This window comes from Pan troglodytes, chromosome 4, assembly GCF_028858775.2.
Source record: "Pan troglodytes isolate AG18354 chromosome 4, NHGRI_mPanTro3-v2.0_pri, whole genome shotgun sequence".
Taxonomy (NCBI): domain Eukaryota; kingdom Metazoa; phylum Chordata; class Mammalia; order Primates; family Hominidae; genus Pan; species Pan troglodytes.
The window spans coordinates 42,179,303-42,200,460 of NC_072402.2; the positions used below are offsets into that span (position 1 = coordinate 42,179,303).

The 21,158-nt window shown below is 38.4% G+C and overlaps 1 protein-coding gene across 7 annotated transcripts in view; it reads right to left on the minus strand.

The window, feature by feature from the left end:
• Positions 1-21,158, minus strand: part of ARHGEF28 (Rho guanine nucleotide exchange factor 28) — a 314,548-nt gene that overhangs the window by 64,729 nt on the left and 228,661 nt on the right. For 6 of the 7 annotated variants that reach the window (XM_001151367.8, XM_001151239.8, XM_054684292.2 and 3 more), the window contains 8 exons: positions 19,062-19,185; positions 18,622-18,754; positions 11,943-11,998; positions 10,802-10,850; positions 8,794-8,938; positions 8,587-8,714; positions 6,633-6,773; positions 3,604-3,851 (listed from right to left, as the gene is read on the minus strand). In XM_001151367.8, the coding sequence (XP_001151367.4) occupies positions 3,604-3,851; positions 6,633-6,773; positions 8,587-8,714; positions 8,794-8,938; positions 10,802-10,850; positions 11,943-11,998; positions 18,622-18,754; positions 19,062-19,185 (1,024 nt within the window). The remainder of the gene's footprint in view (positions 1-3,603; positions 3,852-6,632; positions 6,774-8,586; positions 8,715-8,793; positions 8,939-10,801; positions 10,851-11,942; positions 11,999-18,621; positions 18,755-19,061; positions 19,186-21,158) is intronic. The other variant, XM_016953152.4, reaches the window with a different exon arrangement.

Below are 21,158 nucleotides of genomic sequence, written 5' to 3' on the forward strand. Positions count from 1 at the left end.
TGAACATTGATGCAAAAATCCTCAATAAAATACTGGCAAACCGAATCCAGCAGCACATCAAAAAGCTTATGCACCATGATCAAGTGGGCTTCATCCCTGGGATGCAAGGCTGGTTCAATATACACAAATCAATAAATGTAATCCAGCATATAAACAGAACCAAAGACAAAAACCACACGATTATCTCAATAGATGCAGAAAAGGCCTTTGACAAAATTCAACAACCCTTCATGCTAAAAACTCTCAACAAATTAGGTATTGATGGGATGTATCTCAAAATAATAAGAGCTATCTATGACAAACCCACAGCCAATATCATACTGAATGGGCAAAAACTGGAAGCATTCCCTTTGAAAACTGGCACAAGACAGGGATGCCCTCTCTCACCACTCCTATTCAACATAGTGTTGGAAGTTCTGGCCAGGGCAATCAGGCAGGAGAAGGAAATAAAGGGTATTCAATTAGGAAAAGAGGAAGTCAAATTGTCCCTGTTTGCAGATGACATGATTGTATATCTAGAAAACCCCATTGTCTCAGCCCAAAATCTCCTTAAGCTGATAAGTAACTTCAGCAAAGTCTCAGGATACAAAATCAATGTACAAAAATCACAAGCATTCTTATACACCAATAACAGACAAACAGAGAGCCAAATCATGAGTGAACTCCCATTCACAATTGCTTCAAAGAGAATAAAATACTTAGGAATCCAACTTACAAGGGACATGAAGGACCTCTTCAAGGAGAACTACAAACCACTGCTCAATGAAATAAAAGAGGATACAAACAAATGGAAGAACATTCCATGCTCATGGGTAGGAAGAATCAATATCGTGAAAATGGCCATACTGCCCAAGGTAATTTATAGATTCAATGCCATCCCCATCAAGCTACCAATGACTTTCTTCACAGAATTGGAAAAAACTGCTTGAAAGTTCATATGGAACCAAAACAAGAGCCCGCATCACCAAGTCAATCCTAAGCCAAAAGAACAAAGCTGGAGGCATCACACTACCTGACTTCAAACTATACTACAAGGCTACAGTAACCAAAACAGCATGGTACTGGTACCAAAACAGAGATCTAGACCAATGGAATAGAACAGAGCCCTCAGAAATAACGCCGCATATCTACAACTATCTGATCTTTGACAAACCTGAGAAAAACAAGCAATGGGGAAAGGATTCCCTATTTAATAAATGGTGCTGGGAAAACTGGCTAGCCATATGTAGAAAGCTGAAACTGGATCCCTTCCTTACACCTTATACAAAAATTAATTCAAGATGGATTAAAGACTTACATGTTAGACCTAAAACCATAAAAACCCTAGAAGAAAACCTAGGCAATACCATTCAGGACATAGGCATGGGCAAGGACTTCATGTCTAAAACACCAAAAGCAATGGCAACAAAAGCCAAAATTGACAAATGGGATCTAATTAAACTAAAGAGCTTCCACACAGCAAAAGAAACTACCATCAGAGTGAACAGGCAACCTACAACATGGGAGAAAATTTTCGCAACCTACTCATCTGACAAAGGGCTAATATCCAGAATCTACAATGAACTCAAACAAATTTACAAGAAAAAAACAAACAACCCCATCAAAAAGTGGGTGAAGGATATGAACAGACACTTCTCAAAAGAAGATATTTATGCAGCCAAAAGACATATGAAAAAATGCTCATCATCACTGGCCATCAGAGAAATGCAAATCAAAACCACGAGATACCATCTCACACCAGTTAGAATGGCAATCATTAAAAAGTCAGGAAACAACAGGTGCTGGAGAGGATGTGGAGAAATGGGAACACTTTTACACTGTTGGTGGGACTGTAAACTAGTTCAACCATTGTGGAAGTCAGTGTGGCGATTCCTCAGGGATCTAGAACTACAAATACCATTTGACTCAGCCATCCCATCACTGGGTATATACCCAAAGGACTATAAATCATGCTGCTATAAAGACACATGTACACGTATGTTTATTGCGGCCCTATTCACAATAGCAAAGACTTGGAACCAACCCAAATGTCCAACGATGATAGACTGGATTAAGAAAATGTGGCACATATACACCATGGAATACTATGCAGCCATAAAAAATGATGAGTTCATGTCCTTTGTAGGGACATGGATGAAATTGGAAATCATCATTCTCAGCAAACTATCGCAAGGACAAAAAACCAAACACCGCATGTTCTCACTCATAGATGGGAATTGAACAATAAGAACACATGGACACCGGAAGGGGATCATCACACTCTGGGGACTGTTGTGGGGTGGGGGGAGGGGGGAGGGATAGCATTGGGAGATATACCTAATGCTAAATGACGAGTTAAAGGGTGCAGCACACCAGCATGGCACATGTATACATATGTAACTAACCTGCACATTGTGCACATGTACCCTAAAACTTAAAGTATAATAATAATAAAAAAATAAAAATAAATAAATAAACTTGAAACTAATAGCACAATTCTTAAAAGGAAAAATAAACTAGACTTCATCAAAATTAGAAAATGAGAAGACAAGTTACAGATTTAGAGAAAGTTTGTCAATCACATATATGACAAGAACCAATGTCTAGAATATGTAAACAAACCTTAATATTCATCAATAAGAAAACAAACAATCCAATTAGAAAATCAGCAAAAGACATAAACAGAAATTTCACTGAAAGGGATATATAGATGGCAAATAAGCACATGAAAAGATATTTAATATCATTAGCCATGAGGGAAGTGCAACTTGAACCATAATGAGATATTACTTTATACCTCTTAAAATAGCCAAAATTAAAAATAGTGTCAATATCAGATGCTGGTGAAGATGTAGAGAAACTGGATTACTTGTACAGTGTTGATGAGAATGTAAAATGGTACAACCACTCTGGAAAACAGTTAGCAGTTTCTTACAAAACTGAACATACAACTCCCATACAACCCAGAAATTGCATTCCTGGGCATTTATCCCAGAAAAATGAAAGCTTAGGTTTGCACCAAAATCTGCACCTGAGTGTTCATAGCAGCTTTATTTATAAGAGCTAAAAACTGGAAACAAGAAGATATCCTTCAACAAGTGAATGAGTAAACAGTGATACATCAATAGCATGGAATACCACTCAGCATAACTCCCCCATTTTCTGCATATAGACCAACAGCTGAACTCCATCGCTGGAAATGACAGGATGAAACAGCTTCAAAAAACAGTACATTTGGAGAAGATGGCATTCTAGCATCTACCCAGGGAAAGTCACGCTAAAGCAACTGCAGATGGAGCTCCCTGCCTTTCCAAGTGTTGCAGACCACTGTAAAACGTGACATTCAGGTGAATTCCTGATTTTTTTTTCCCTAAGTGGCCCATTCATTCAATAAATATTTATAATATCATGCACTGTTCCAAGTGCTGAAATATAGCAGTAATCAAATAGCCAAGAATCCCTGCCTTACTGGGAGTTACAATCTAACGATGGTAAACACATCCTCAGAATGTCACTACGAATGTTTCAAAATATCATTTTTTTTTACTCTTGTTGATGAAAGGGCAGATTTTGATTCAAATCCCACTTACGTCATAAAGGTCAAGGACTTTAAGCTCTTCTTACCTGTTGTACCAAAATATCTCCAATTCGGTCGATCACAAAATTCCTGTCGCTGCCAGCACAGGATTCCTGCCTTCGTTCCTTCATACTGTAGAAGAAATGCCTGTGGATTTCAAGCAACTCATCTAAACAGGGGAAAATTTTATCCACGGTGCTGTGGTCCAGCTGCAGCTCCTCTTTCATGCCTTTCCTGAAGATCTCAGACATGATGAACAGGGTCTGGATGTGATGCATCTCTGTTTGCATTAGCTCTGAAATGTGTGAGCACACATAAGCCTTAAACAAGCTTTAAAAAGCAAGTATCGCTATTAAACTAAATTAGTAACTCAACACTATATGTTACGCAAATAAAAAAGAAATGTTTAGGAATATCAAGACTATTCCAATATAAAAGTCAACATTAAACATTTCATTCACTCTAAAATATTAAACCATTTTCTTTTATCCAGATATTAAAGAGGACATATATGTCAAGTCTAATATACAAGAATCTAATGTATCTGAAACTCAATAATATAACTAGCTAGCATCTTTAGATACCTTCAGCTAGGAACTAGGTCTTATTCCACCCTGAATGCCCTAGAAAATACAACTTAGTTTGTTGGCTTTCTTTCTTCCTTTCTTTGTTTGATTTTTGCATTGAGCAGAAGCACAATTAATTTGGTGAAATGAATGGAACTAAATAAAGTTCTTCAATGCAGATAACCATAGGTCCTATCTATGGCAGAATCTGTCTCCAAAATTCCACTTTCTCCAGAGGAAAACAATGCATCACAATCAATCAAAGGACATCATCAAGAAAGTGAAAAGACAACGCACAGAATGGGAGAAAATATTTGTAAATAATTTATCTGATAAGGAACTTGTATCTAGTATATTTTTAAAAATCTTATAACTCAACAATATAAATAAATAAATAACCAATTCAAAAATGGTCAAAGGATTTGAACAGATGTTTCTCCAAAAAGATATACAAATGGCCAATAAGAACATGAAAAGATGCTCAACTCCATTAGCTATTGGGGAAATGCAAATCAAAACCAAAATGACACATCACTTCACACATATTAGGCTAATTATAATAAAAAAGCAACAAACAAGTATTGGTGAGGATGTGGAGAAACTGGAACCCTCATACATTGCTGGTGGGAATGCAAAATGGTATAGCTGCTTTGGAAAACAGTCTGGCAGTTTCTCAAGTGATTAAATGTAAAGCTACTACTCTATGACCCCAAAAGTGGAAAAACCCAAAATGTCCATCAATTGATGATTAGGAAAACAAAATAGGATATTCATCATCCATAAAAAGGAACGGTGTACCCATACATATTACAACTAGGATGAACCTCAAAAACAGTATGCTAGGTGACAAAAGCCAGCCACAAAAGACCACATATTGTACTATTCACATAAAATGTCTAGAATAGACAAATCTGTAGAGACAGAAAGTAGATTAGCGTTTGCCAGAGGCTGGTGGAAGGGGTAAATGGGGAGTGACTGGTAACATGTACAGGATTTTTGAAGTGATGAAGATGTTCTGAAATTAGACAGGACCTGATAGCTATACAACTTCGTGAATATACTAAAAACTACTAGATTGTGTACTTGTAAAGGAGTGAATTTTGAGCAGGTGAATTATACCTCAATTTTTAAAACGCATCAGGAGAGAAAACAACAACTCACAATTTACAGGTGCACCAAAAGTACTAGTTGTACATTAATGAGTATTTCCAAACTTACTGCAAGTTTTGGGAAAGAACCTTAAATATCAGCCATGGAGAGTCAGCAAGTCTAAATATAGCTTTAATATTTTTTCAAAAATAAAAATTTCTTTAATTGGAAATCTACCAACTTTGAATTATTATTTCCTATGTTTTTAGTGCCTACTCTATGCTAAGCACTTACCTGTATCATTTCATTTAATCTTTTAACCCATTAATACATTATGACCCAGAAAATAGGAATGATTTTCCTTATCTTTTAAAGAGAAACAGTGAGGAAGAGAAGGTAAAGAATTTGCCCTGGAACGCAAGCCTTTCTGACACAAAAGACCATGTAATAATTCAACCCAATGGGTTAGATTACTTTTAATAATATGAAATTGAGAGGTAGATGAAGAAAATTGACAGTAGAATATAAATTGCTTAAGAAATACTAAGAGGGACAGCATCTTCCTTTCCAAAGTAACTTGCAGCTACACAGCTTTTGACAGAGTTCTAAGCACACTGATACACCATCTCATCTGATGTCCATAACCACCACCTGATGCAGATGACAAGGTATCCTCACTGCCCATGGACTTTGGGGCCCATGTTTGCATACACAGGATTAGTGAAAAGACCCAGTGTTATCTTTAAAGTAGGGTATCTTTGGAACCACATTTTGGAATCTACTTTGTAGTTGAAATTTTTTGAAGTTTCATTTTTTCCAAGTCTATAATTTAACTTTCTCCAATCCAGAATGCCTTCATCCCAAATAGCATGACAAAATACAATCTCACCACAGCTGAATTCTGTACTCAGGATGGCAGCACATAGTCAAACCCTGCCCTAACCCAGGTGCAGCTACTCACACTGCACCTGGTCTCTGTGAATGGCTGGTGTATGCAGCCAAACTGGAAGGCCATATGCAATAGCCCTACATTAAAATATGTGAAGGTTCACTGCAATTCTTACACAGAAGAGGTAAGAGTATAGGCCAAACCTAAGTAAACTTGAAAGGAATATGGGAAATAACATTTGCTCTGTGCCAGGTACATATTATGCCTCATTGCAGTCTCAAAACAATATTTAAAACCTGAGTATTATTAGGTTATTGCAAAACCGATTGCGGTTTTTGCTATTACTTTTAATATTATCCTCATTTTACAGATGGAGAAACTAAGGTCTAGGTGATCTAAATAATTTGTCTGCGATCAGGTAAATAGAAAATGATAGAACTGGGATTTACCCAACTCTGCACAGTTGCAAATTCCATGTTCTTTTCTCTGAACCACACTGCTTCAACCCAAAGAGCATATTTGAAACGCTTACCAAAAATGACATCCTGTCTTTTGATGACATCCTTCTCCTGCCTATTACAAAATGAGGGATCCACCACAAGACTCCAAGATTCTGCTTCAAACTCCTGGGCATCACTGCTGAGGTCACTCCACAGAGAAGAATCCACAACATCTAATGTGTGTTTAGAAAAGAAAAGCCAGAAGTACAATAATGCAGCACAAATATACCTTCGTATATTTGTCTATGGATTCCTCACCCTAAATAAATCTGCTATGAACATGGAAACTACTAAACCAAAACATATTAACATGGAGTGAAACATCTTTTTTTTTTTTTGAGACAGTCTCTCTCTGTCGCCCAGGCTGGAGTGCAATGGCGCGATCTCGTCTCACTGCAACCTCCGCCTCCCGGGTTCAAGCAATTCTCCTGCCTCAGCCTCCCAAGTAGCAAGAATTACAGGCATGTGCCACCACACCTGGCTTAGTTTTTATATTTTTGGTAGAGATGGGGTTTCACCATGTTGGCCAGGCTGGTCTTCAACTCCTGACCTCAAGTGATCCACCCGCCTCAGCCTCCCAAAGTGCTGGGATTACAGGCCCGAGCCACCGTGCCCAGCCAGACTGAAGCATCTTAAAACTGGACTGATGAAATGGTCCAAATTAAGACAGCTTTCATGACAGCAAAGAATCAAATATTTAAAAAGAGTGTTCATATGGAGGAAAAAACACATTTGAAGATTCTTTTGCTTGTTTTGGCCTGCTCTATTTTAGTTTTATTTTTGGTAACCTACAGAGTCTTGAACACACCAATTTCTTCTGCCCCGGGTTATTTTGTACTGTTTACTAAAATCTGAATTGTGTACTCATCCATTTGATTTGCCCTTGACTTGCTAAGACACAAAGCAGTGTGTAAGTACTTGAGTCACAAATGAGTGCAGATTTTTCTGATAAAATTACAAACAAACCACACATACATACACGCCCTTCCCTCCCCCCCTCCCCCACTCCTCAGGAAAACTAAACCCTATTTACCCAAATGGCACTCATTAGAGAGGTTCCAGCTCAGAGCAGTACAAATGAGATGACAATGAATTTAAAGACTTAAGATTAAAATAAAACAGGTTCCTGGGGCAGAGTCCACTCCTCTCTCTTGTCACTATTCTCTTTCCATTTGGTTTTCCTTCTTACTGGTGCAGCTTGTATACAAAAACTAATTCCCTAGATTAAGTCCTGCTCTATAAAATATGCTTTAAAAAATGCTTTAATGGCTGGGCACAGTGGCTCATGCCTGTAATCCCGGCACTTTGGGAGGCCGAGGCAGTTGGATCACCTGAGGTCAGGAGTTCAAGACCAGCCTGGCCAATGTGGTGAAACCCCATATCTACGAACAGTACAAAAATTAGCTGGGGGTGGTGATGCGCACCTGTACTCCTAGCTACTCGAGAGGCTGTGGCAGGAGAATTGCTTGAACCTGGGAGCTCGAGGCTGCAGTGAGCCGAGATCATACCACTGCACTCCAGCCTGGGCAACAGAGTGAGACTCCATCTCAAAACAAAATGTTTTTATTCCCCTAGGAGGCAACAGATGGGGTAAGTATCTCAGAGATCCAAAGAAGACCAGTCTTAACTAACTAAAGTATGTTTTTGATATAGGATCCTATTATAATTCATCAATAGCTATAAAACATTTTTAATAACAAGCACACAATATATTTCATTCATTTCTCTTCGTTATGCTTGTGACATTCTTTTAGTAATATGTCTATTTAAAATTTACATCATATTTCCTTGGTCACTCTCTGGTTTTCTCCTCTGGGGCTAAATTTTCATTCTTTTAAAAAGTAGAACCTATACCAAAGAGACACCCTGAAACAGACTTCTTTGAAAAAGAAAAAAAAAATGCTTCAATCTTATTTCCTTCAGACAATGTCATTTTGGCAAATGCTAACAAAAACACAAATAAATGGAAGTGTGTCTTCTCCTCACCTTCCATTATGAAAGACTCTGTAGAGGGAGAAGAGCCCATGGACTGTAGCAGCTCATCAGAATGAGACCTGCTTCTGCAGCTGTTATTGTCACTCTCAGACTCCAAGGATGTGGCTGACCTCCTGAAGCTAGGAGAGAGGGAGGGGAGCAAAGTTAGCCCCAGCAGCTCTCTGAGCCATTAATATGTAAAAACACACTCAGCCTTACCTTTCCAAGGTGGTGCCTGGAACACTTCTGGACAATGGATGGACCTGTCCCACAGTCTCCCTCCTTCCAGTCGGCAATCCAACAGGCATGGAGGAAGAAGGGTGCAAGGAGAGACCAGGCTGTGGGATGTCCCTAAATGAAGAATCTGGAAATCAGAACAGATGCTTCATGTGGTTTCCAGGTCAGTAATTACAAGTAAAAGTAGTCACTTAAAAGCCAGAAAGCTAAACCCTGCAATGACTACTTGTAATCTGATGCATGCTCTGCCTTAAAACCAGTCTCCCTGCTAGATCCTGACACTTGCTCCTAGTGTCCCTTTCATTGTACACCCTCCTGACACCCATGCTGCAGGCCTGCTTCCGCATCTCCACTTGGAGACTGTGGGTGTTTGGGATTGCACAAACAAACAAGACAATGGAATGGGGAAATACTGCGCTAGCTTTCCCATAAATCACTGCTTGTACTCCTTACAGCCAGCTTTAAATAGTTGCAAGGTGTTATTAGTACTGTTACTGAATGCATATTGTGTGTATAAACAAGCATCCACACACAGAGAACACGTCAATGGAATGGAATGATGCTGGAGAGCCTATTCTTCATGGTATAAGGATCTCAGGCAAATGAAGCCTGCAAGCCAAGCTGGGCTATTCTCTCTCACACATGGAAAACTAAATAGGGCTTCTGTGTTTTTCTGGTCAGTTCTAAAATATTCTGGGCACAGATGCATTTACATTTGATGTGTACTATAAATGACTCAGAAGACATTTCGGTCCCATATTATAGCTGTGTAGCATATATATTCTCAAGCAAAAGGAAGATCCAGACATTACAAAGCATTTTACACGTGCATAAGTTAAATTTGTTCTTATGACTCCCATGTGAAGAGGAGTAATATGTGGTATTTCATCAATTCTAAGATACTATTTATTTTCACATTTAACCCTATGAAAATGAGAAGCCCCTTATAACTGACATCATCAAAGAGACTTTTGGGGTCAAGGCAAGAGAGTGATGTGACAGTTGTTACTACCTGAACCAACTTAACCTAATATAACATTACACCCAATAGCATGTTGCCACAAATTTGCATGCATAATTGTCCCCTGATTAAAGTGGTTTTAAAATATCAGTCACACTTTGTTACATGGAAATGAAAAGTTACCATGCACTTAAAATTCCTGCCACATGTCAAGTAACACAACTTTAGGCAGAAGGCGTCGCAAAATCTCTCACAATAAAGCAAGAGATTTTCAAATTTAGGAGACATTGGCGTGATTGGTTCTTGTATGCAATGTAAAGAACTGTCAGAGGGCACCAATTATTTTAAAGAGAAACTGCTTAAATTTCAGCAATATACACTTCAGGAAAAACAGAGCCACCAAATTTTAAAATATGCAAACCAAACTCCAGTATGCCTTGAAATTTCACGGTCATTCTAAAGGAGCTAATGAGATCACAGCCTCAAGCACAGCTAATTAAACACCAGGTAACTATAATAATGGACAACAGAAACTGATAAGAATCTACAGACTCCAAATTTGAAGACTTTTTCCATCAAACATGGCGATTCTTAAGAAGAATGTGGTGTGTATCTGTATAGACAAATATATTACTGCAATATTACTATACTACGCTACTGCTAGGAAAACAAAGTAAGGTACATTTCATGTAGTATTTCTCTTTTCCTTGAAGGATTATTAATACATCAGCAGAGCATATTCCACTAGACAGCATCTTAGAATTGAAGCAACACGTTAATACCTTCTCCTTATAGCCCTCTCTAATATAAAAGATCATATGGTACACACAACACAAAAGTTCTTAGGTTGACCTAGAAGTTGATAGCCTTCTTGACGACTTTATAGAACTAAAAATCATGCCAAGCATATGTTATGAAAGAAGAAATAACTGGATAAATGAGAAAACAAAAGGAGATCTTTTTATAATGGAAAAATGTGTAGTATGTATTAAATTTTTAAAAGTTCTTGTCATTTTCTACATCACTTACTTCCAAGGATGGTCTGTGGTTTGTTCTTGTTATATTTCTCTTGGAATTTCTGGTAAAGAATATTAGAAACACATAAAGTAAGATCAAAGTATCATTAGACTATAAGAATATCCACATAGTTACACAGAACAGAATTCTTATCTATATCATTTTTGTTATTTTATTTCCAAGAGGAATTCAAAGCAAAAGACATTAAATGCAATGAAGAGTCAAATGTGATAATAAAATGTGCAAGTTATAATGAAGGGGCCTTGTGAACATGCGCCTCCTGAACACTCCTGGCTTCATTAAAAGCCTCAGGGGAACAGAAACCAGAGGTCTCCAGCTCATGTGTCCAGACCCAGGCTGAAAGTTCCTATCAATGCTGCCTTTCTCCTTCTTGTTTCTTTCTACCTCCTGCTATCCCTCCTGACTATAGGAGACAACCACCTGTAGCACTGAAATGTCACCTTCAAAACAGCCCTCAACTCTGTGATCTGACACAATATGTGTTCCTATTGACACAGAGGTTTGCAACTGCAAATTTCCCCCTGAAGGATCATCATGTTCACTCACATGCATCTGTGACATGACTACTGAGTGGAAAAGAAAGGAATAGAATCACAGACACCTTCATCTACTCAAGCCTATTCCCAACTACAGAGAACATTCTTCTAGTCCAGTGGTTCTCAAACTGAGGTCTCAGGACCAGCAGCAATATCATCACCTGCAAACTTGTTAGAAATGCACATTCTCAGGCCCTACCTCAGATCTATGGAATCAGAAATTCTGGAATTGGGGCCCAGAAATCTGTGTAGTCACAGGTCTTCCAGTGACTGTGAGGCTTGCAGACATTTGTGACTTACTACTCTGATCTTCATTTGCAGGTACCCAGGGCTTGCACTGGTAAACCAAGCAGGTCTCAACAGAAAGCCTAACCTAGCCACAGCATATAACACAAATATCTGGACTTGAGCTTTCCTTCCATTTCTAACAGTGTACAGTTAAGCAAATAACTATACACTTTGAGCATATGTTATGTTATCGCTATCATGATCGCTTTAGAAATAAATCTAGATGGTAATAAAAAAGAGTAAAAGCTCAAATAGATACTATGAAGCAACCATGCTACATATATATTCACAGATCACTGAGCAATTACCTTGGTGCATGCAGGCGCAGCATCTTTACAACCTTTGTGCACATTTGCATTACAGTCTGAAATAAAGGGAAAAGATACAAAAGCATCCATCTTACTTAATTAGTCTGAAATTAATAAGACTACATCATGCTTTCACTGGTCATTATAAAAAAACACATAAACATTACAAATATCTGGAAAACTAAAGAAGGAAAGACAAATATTTAAATCACATGTATCCTCACCACTCAAGCACAAGCAGAATGCTATTATTTTAATCTCTTTGGAGATATTTCTCCCCTTATACACAGGATCTTATCAATTACTAAATCTGAAGTTATGAATGATATACACTTCTGCAGTGCTTCTGTGTCTCCCTGAGAACTCACTTCCTATTACATGCATTACATTGCATGGGATTTCTGACACCTGGCTGGTAGTAACTCCCCACTCCCACACTGGGTAAAATGCCTATCACAACCAGAAGAAAGAAAACAAACTCTTAACAATGCTGAAAAAAATGTATTGTGAGGTCTTGGCAAGAATTCCTACTAACCAGAAGTTTGAGGTAGTCTAATTAAATGAGAAATGTTAGCCCTGTGCCCATTGTTTTATATCATAAACAATGGGCACATGTCATAAAACAATGTCATCTCACTGGAAGAATGTAAGGGAATACTTTCCCTGCCCCTTTCTGCCCATGAACACAGACACTGAGGCTGTCCTCATGGAAAGCTGCACTATGTGGGCACTGGTTGCTGCCAAGCTGTTGTCTTTGGGTCCTTTCCCCTCCCACCTGTATATCACCACCCCACACACACTGTAGCATAGACTGAGGAGCCTGGGTGCATCAGAAATGTATGCAGAAGGAATCCTTCTGTGGGATTGGAAGATCCCATGTTGGTCCATCAAAGCCACACTGCATAAATGCCAGTGACCCAACAAGAACTGGGCAGGAAGCTGCGCCCTACAACTGTCCTCAGGCTGCAGGTCTGAAGAGGCATTTCAGTCAACACGCCAGTGGCCAGCAAGCAGGGCCCAAGGCTAATCTATGCATTGGCCCGGCTGATAAGCATCAGATTCAGACAGCCCTCTCCTCATTGCAGAGTGAGTAAATAATAGGGAAAATGTAGATACCCTAAGATACCACAGAACAAAGTTACACCAACAACCCACCAGAAGAAGCAACCACTGAATACTAGATCCAGAAATAGGAAAGAAACTTTAGATACTTGAAAATTGTTCTTGATAAGAGACAGAAGACGGGGGCCTCAGTAAAATAGAATGAAAGTGCATGGAGGGAGAATAGGATGTGAGACTTGGCCTGCAGGAGGAGAGGAAAATGGAGCTTCATGAGACAGGCAAGGACCGCAAGGAAGGAAAAGAGACAAGAGCACAATCTGAACTGAACTGAGAAGAATCTGTGTGGCACAGACATCAAAGCCGAGCTATGAAATTACACTTGAAAGACTCCCTCCAGAATATGGAGAAGAGGAAGGGTATAATTATAAAATAGATGTCATACAACGAACATAGATAGCAGAAATCATACTTACCCAAGGAAGAGATCAGAAAAATTAGATCAGAAGCAGTGACAGTCAAAGCCACCATAGACAAGAATTCTATAAAGCTGAAAAAGCGCCCAAAAGGACACATCAAAAGTTCTCACTGTTTCCTAAGAAAAATAATTAAATGACACCTACTCTATAGACATATTCTCATAATATCCATATGATTAAAAAATGAAAAGTCCTCAAGCATAAGGCAGAAGACAAGGGTTATCAACAAAGGAATAGGGTCAGGTTGGCCCTAGACTTTTCCACTTTAATAATAAATGCTCAAATCTGTTGCAGCAATGTTGGCAAAGCAATGAAGGGAAAAGACTTTGGTCCAAGAATTTATTTAACTAAGTTGTTTTTCTTGTGTGAAAAAAAAAAATAGGTCCCTTGGTACATGAAGTTTCAGATCAACAGATCACTCCTATTTTAGCCTTTTGAGGACAGAATCAAAATTAGGAGTTCAAGAAGGATTCACTGTAGTTTTTTTTTTTTTTTTAAAGAAACAAAAGTGAGCAGTAAAACAAGCTAAACAAAGAACCACATCTAAAAAACTGTAGGTAGAGATAGAGCTGAATAAAAGTGTCAACTTGTTTTTGAAATAGAAAATTATACTTGAAAGATTAAACATAATAATCTTATGAAAAGAATAATAATTAATTCAGTGTATTAACAGAGGCTGGGCCGGGGGAGAGTAAACATAAGGGAAATAAAAAGGTATTAAATTATTAGCCTTCCACAGCCTTAAAGCTACTATTAGTTGACATTAAAAGAGAGTATCTTGCCAAATCCCTGGAGAAGACAAAAGCAAACAACACATGGTCTGAATAGCTAAACTAGACATCAAGGAAAAGAGCAAGGACCTATAAAAGATATGTTGGTAGCAGTAAAATTAAATGTAAAATGTTAAAAACCCTGTTATAAAACAACATTCTTCAGCTACATTACAGATTACCTCTAGCTAAATTAAAGACATGCACCTCAAATCGAAAACACAGAAATAGTTGAAAGAAATACAAACAAATGGAAAGCAGGAGGAGTATTAAGTTTAGACAAAGTAAAACTAAATGCAAAAGGCATCTAATGAAGTTAAAAGAATAATTTTATGTTGATTAAGGTTAAATCTGCAATGAAGGTATGATATAAATTTATGTGTAACAGATAATGTAACATCAACATAATAGCCAAGAAACTTATTTATAAGCAAGGGTAATTTTATAGAAATATAATTTTGTGGAAAATTAGCAACTCAGGTTTTAACAAGAGGAAAATTACACAAGAATTTTGAATACTTACACAATACTGTGTGTTGTTTTATATCATATCTTGTTTTTAAGATTAGGAATATTAACCTTCACAATTAAAAACAAAAATGCACCCATGGAAAAAGATTATTTAACCAAAACAGCAGAGACTGTATGTGTCATATTTGTATTGCTCCATGTCAAAACCTTAATATGAATAAGCAAAGTTTAAACCACCCTCTCCCCCCGCCAAAAAGTAACTGTAAATTTTGAAATTACTTCTAAAAAAAGTTGTGGGTAAAAGAGGAAATCAAATATACACTTTGACCTACTCATACTGATTCTAGAATTTAATCTTAGGCAATTACCAAATATGTGGACAATGATATGTGCAAAAGAATGCTCATTGCCAAATTATTTGTTTAAAAAATTAGGAAAAAATTAAATGTTCAAAAACAAATAGTTAAATACATTTGATGTCAGCATCAAATGAAACAGCATTAAAATCTCACATATAGCTGGGTGTTGTGGCATGTGCCTATAGTCCCAGCGACTCAGGAGGCTGAGGCAGGAGAATCGCTTGAGCCTGGGAGGCGGTGGTTGCAGTAAGCTGAGATTGCACCACTGGACTCCAGCCTGGGCAACAGAGCGAGGCTCCCATAGTTTTTTATGGTTATAAGGAACTCCATTAAAATATTAATAGTCTTTTTCTCTAAGTGGTAATATTATAAAAAGTTTCTGCTTAAACCTTATAACTTCTATAAATACTATTCCTTTTTTAAGAAATGACTGTTTTTAAAGCTAAATGTATCCTAGATATTTTCAGCAATTTCCATCACATCCACTCAACTCAATGAACCAACATATTCTTTACTACAAAAGTTTCCCTTTCAGTGAGCTCTGGCTCCCTAGGCTTTACTGGTCGCCAGCTCTGCATGAGTGACTCGGGACCTACACGGGAGTTATCGTGTGATTAGGGCCCTAAAATAACTTAGTTTCTTTCAATAGTTAAAACCCAAGGAGACTGTAAATAATCCAATTTTAAATGGATATGAAAGGGATAGGCAGGAGTTTGGACCACAGTGGTCAGGGAAGACCTCCAAAGAGGAGGTAAAAAACCAGGATCTATGCAGAGGAGTGGGGGAAACTGAGAGGAAGGAGATGATCACAGGCAAAATAGCAGAGGCAGGAAATCACACGCAGTGGGAGGAAAGGGCAACGGAACTGGTGGGGCCTCAGACTGTAAACTGAGGCTGAAGGGGGGCCTAGGAGTCTAATGAGCAGGTCCAGACAAGGGAACCAAATGCCCATGGGAAGAGCTTGGACTTAGCCCAGTAAACACAAGAGAGGTCCTTAAGTTTATGTGGGCTGATGAAAGTGGTGTTTTACAAAGATTACTGTGGGAAAAGTACTGATCGTAAATTGTAGATGAACATACCTGGAAAGGAAGAAACTAGCACCATTCCCTCCCAGTATTCTAGAAGGCGGTGATGAGAATCTCCCAGAGTGGCAACAGTGAGAAGGGAAAGAAAAGAGTGACTGAGTGACATTGACAGGAGGGACAAGAGGGCAGTGGAATTAAAGCAGCCAGGGTTGAAGCTTGTGATGCCAGGCCAAGGATGGCCTGCTGGGCGTGGACTTTGAGGTCGGTTTTAGACACATTGGGTTTCGAAGACAATGAAATCTCTGAGTGATGATTCCCACATATGGTCTCCCTACGAGCCCCTGTGCCTGCCACAGTCTTAGTTTATACCTGTAGTTTTTACCATAATTCTCCAAAGTGGCCATAAATTACATGAGTACTCAGCCTCTGGGCAACTGAATATGGAAATACAAAGCGAGGAAAGAAGATATTAATATAGGAGTAACAGGTCTAAATATGATATTTGGGAACATAAGATTGGATGACTATACTTAGAAACAATCAAGGAAAAATGAACAAGTGCCCAAGAACTAACTTCTGCGCGTACCCAGTATTAGGGAAAAGGAGACAACCCAGATGGTAAAACAGAAGAGTAGTGTGCCACAGAAAAGAAGGAAACATCCCTGAAAGGAGAGATGTCGACCTGGAAACAGGAAACCAGTGAGTCTGAACAATGAGGAAAGACTCAGACTTGACTAGAAAGTGACTCTCAGTTTCCATCAAAAGCAGAACTTCTGTTAAGCAGTATGCACAGAGGTCAAAATGCAGATGGTTAATGAAGAAATGGCAGAGACAGGCTTAAAAGCAGTGGGTGAAGATTACCCAACTTGAGTCTGTCTTAAAACAGGGGAGGGAAAGGTCTTGGGTGTGGCCAGGGATGCATCAAAGGGCTCAAGTCCACAAGTCCACCCACAAGGGTGGAACAACAACCTAGGAAACACATGCCCATCACACGAATGAACCGACCGCTGAAGTGTGGGCAGGCCAGAAACAACCCATAAACGATACTTGGAGCAAATCTCTAAAAATATAGGAAATTAAACCACATCTGAGCAGCCTGATGCTACTTCAGATCCAGGAAAAGACAGGAATCAAGTTTTCAAGGAAAGCAAAATTCAAACATGCAATAAAGTCAGCATAATTAAACACAATGTCAACTGTGAGAAGAAAATTCAATCTGCCTGTAATGTCATATGTGGATTGTATTTTGATCAGATGTCCAGCTGTAGATACATCTAAATTTTTTAATTCAATCATTTTCAACAAAGTTTATGAGGAGCTTCAGAGGTAAACTTCCCCTGCTCCTCTGTTCCCTTTGTGCTCCCATCCCACCTCCCAAATATTCCCACAATTCTGGCGATTAACAAATACCATGAAATCTATTCCACCTGCCTGCGCCTCACTACTTTTTCTCTGAATTATTCTTTCATTCAACAAATACTTACTAAGCCCCTGCAATGTACAAGGTATTGTTCTAGCCACTCTGCATATAGCAGAGAACAAATTCAACAGACAAAAATCTAGCCCCCATATGCAAACTGTATAGTAAGTTAGATGGTGGTAAATATTATAATGGGAAAAAATGCCAGGAGGAGGGCAAGGATGAGCCAGGCACTGGGAGATCAGGAAAGGCTGCCGGAGAAGCTGTTGTCTGAGTGATCCGTGTGGGTATCTGAGGAAAGAGTGTTGCAATCAGAAGGAACAGCCAGAGAAGGCCCTAAGGCAGGAGCATGACTGCCATGTTCGAAAAACAGCAAAGATGCCGGTGTGACTGGAGCAGAGGGAGTAAGGGAGGGGGAGGACAGATCACATGGGAACTTGTTGTCATTGTAAGCACTTAAGGACTTCAGTCTATACTTGAGGTATAGGAAGCCATTGGGAGATTTTTTTGAACGCAGTGATATATGCCTTTACAAGCTCACTCTGGCTAATGCTTTGAGAACAGACTTTAGGGGTAAAAGCACAAGGAAGCCAGTTGGAATGCTGTAGAAATGGTGGCTTTAGACCAGAATGATATCAGTGGTAGGGGTGACAAGTGCCTGGGTTTTATATGTTTTCTGAAAATAGAGCCAAGAGGATTGTTGATGGATTGGATGTGGGATGTGAGAAAATGGGAGGTATAAAGATGTACTCCAAAAGTTTTGGCATGAACATCTGGTTGGAATGATCAAGTTGCCATTAAAGGCTGAGAGCATCAGCTTTTAGGTGAGCACAGAAGGGGGAGATGTAACATCTGAGATGCTCTTTAGACATCCCAGTGGAGACAGTGAGGCATACAAATCTGGGGTTCAGACAGGCTATCAGTTATGGACAAAACACACTGACTCTAACCAGTATCAGTCCTTGCTTGGTAAACGGTTCAGTCATATGTGTGGCACTGAAAAGGTTTATGTAAATGTATTGAGCAATGAGCCTCTTCCCAAGGTTACTGTCAGGAGATGAAAGCAAAGACAGCGCACATAGACCTGAGAACTTACTAGAACACTGCAGTGACTCTTTCCCCAAGAGTGTTTTATCACAAACCAAACACTGCAGAACCCCAGAGAATGTCCCTGGGGCAAACTGATGTCGATTCAGCTTCTCTTTATCTTTGGCATCCTTGCTTTTTGTCTTCAGATGCAGCAGCAGCAGTAGGAAAGTGGGGAAAAACGAGAAAAGGAAAACGCTGTGAGCCAACTTTCTTATAGAAATCATCTGAGCAAAGTCTCTACATTTTCCATCAGAATATAAGGACTGCACACAGAGGGACACCGTAACACCTAAATGTGATATTCTGGGCTTTAGCAATATTCCATAAGAAATATGTGTAAATAAAATCTAAGGTAAGTGATTTTAAAGGGAAAGTGGAAATTATACTAACTGCTGAGAAACTAAAATGTCTATATTTTATAGAAAATAAGTGAATAACTTTAATTACCTTTGATTTATTCCGAGGGCTAGTCATCCTATTCATGAGGAAACTGAAAGTTCGACTCACTTTATATTTTTCAGACTCTGATTTGGCAGGTATGATGTATTTATCCCATTCTTCTTCCTGAATTCTACAAAAACAGAATCTGTTATCATGGCTCATACGACTTAAACAGGAAGAATAGCATATACATGTGTGTGTGTATGTGTGTGTGTGTGTGTGTACACATATATGTATGTGTATATATTTTTTCAGGTTTTAGTGGCTGTTCTAAAGAGAAAAACAATTCATTAAAAATACACCCTATAGCATAAGTGAACAGACATGTGATTAGAGCAACAATCTCACAATGTCAACAATTATAGAACATAGGTGGTGGACGTGGGTATACACTAGATAATTCTCTCAACTTTTCTGTGTACTTGAAAATTTTCATAATAAAATATTGAGGAAATAAACCTTAGACTTATAATTTTACCCTGAAAACACTCAACTTCCTGTTTACTATGCTAGTAAGAATTCCCCAGAGCACAGAGAAGCCAAATAACCAACAATATGCAACTGGATTTTATTTATTTTTGGAACACAGAGATAATACTCAGTAGACACGTGTTTCCTCTGTTGATACGGCCTGAGAAACAGACTGACTGCCACTCGGTGCAGCCTCTCCCACTCAGTACAATCTGAGACTCTCTAGGTTGTGGAGGAGAGAGGCTATGGATACTCCATAAAATAAGAAGCAAGGTAGAGGTAACTGTACCCAACCCATGAATACCCTGAACACCGTTTATTTTCTTCTAATCCACAATACAATTATTCTCTAGAAAAAAACATATGCAGACTATGAAAGTTACAATTCCCCCTAGAGCTTCCTCTGATAATCTTATATTTCTATTATTACTGAGGAAAGAATAAATTAAAAATCAACCTAAATATCATGTCAAACCAGGTAACACTTCTGTAGATGATCGCCATAGTGATTATTTCCTAACTAAAGTCTCTCCTACCCCCTAAAATTCTCACCTTTCCATACTGATAACTAACACGTTTATCTCTGGGAAGTATTTAAAAGCAATCAAATCACTGATTTACACCGAAATATATATCATTATATTTTGTGAAAATATTGCTTTCAATGACAACTTTCTAGGACTTTGATTGTTCTTATGTAATTAATATCAGGCTTAGACTAAATTATTTCCAAGACCCCTTCCACACTTTAATATGGTACATATTATAATAAAACTTTAAGTTATTTAAGCTCTATATTAGGTTTTGGAGCTCAAACCTATTAATGCATTTAGAAAAAAAAAAATACATGGCTTAAGAGCTGCCTCTTGACCATGTAGATCTAAAGGTATAGTCAGAACAGTGTTATGTCCTGTTACTTAAAGCCTGCACAGTAAATGAAATTGGGTTTGCTGCTTAGAGAAAACATTTTAAAAGGCAGAAGAAAAAGGAAGTGAATAGAATTAAACATACCCTATGCCAACAGAGTAGTGAAAGAATCTCAGACCCTTTTAATTTCCTTTCTACTTCCATGCTACCTCTAGTCATTTTTACCTAGGATAACTGACTGGTTAATAGAATCCGAAATTTCCCATAACCTCTGGTGTCTTACGCATCCTAATTTGCAAAATTTGTGCCATAATATTCAAAAGGCTCACTTTCAAAATTGGGGGAAAAAATACATTTGAGAGTTTGAAAAGACTTCTCTCTTGGAAGGCCTTTTTTGACCCCACCAAATGCTATCCAACGTCTAAGAGAAGAGAAGAGTGATGAGGAGACCTAATATCGGAATTAAAGAATGGTTAGGTCACTGTGGATTTTGAGGTCAAGAAGCCCCTTTTGTACTTCCCAGCAGGAACACAACTAAACTATTGCAAATAAAAGAAAATTAATTATTGGTTACCCAACTCTACTCCCAACTCCCCTGCTACAGAAGACTATATAAAAAATGACAGTTTCCACATTGATTAAAAACTTATAAATGCACAATTTATATCCTTTATAATTCTACAACATGACACTTTAACTTTTTTTTTTTTTTTTTGAGATGGAGTTTTGCTCTCGTTGCCTAGGCTGGAGTGCAATGGCGTGATC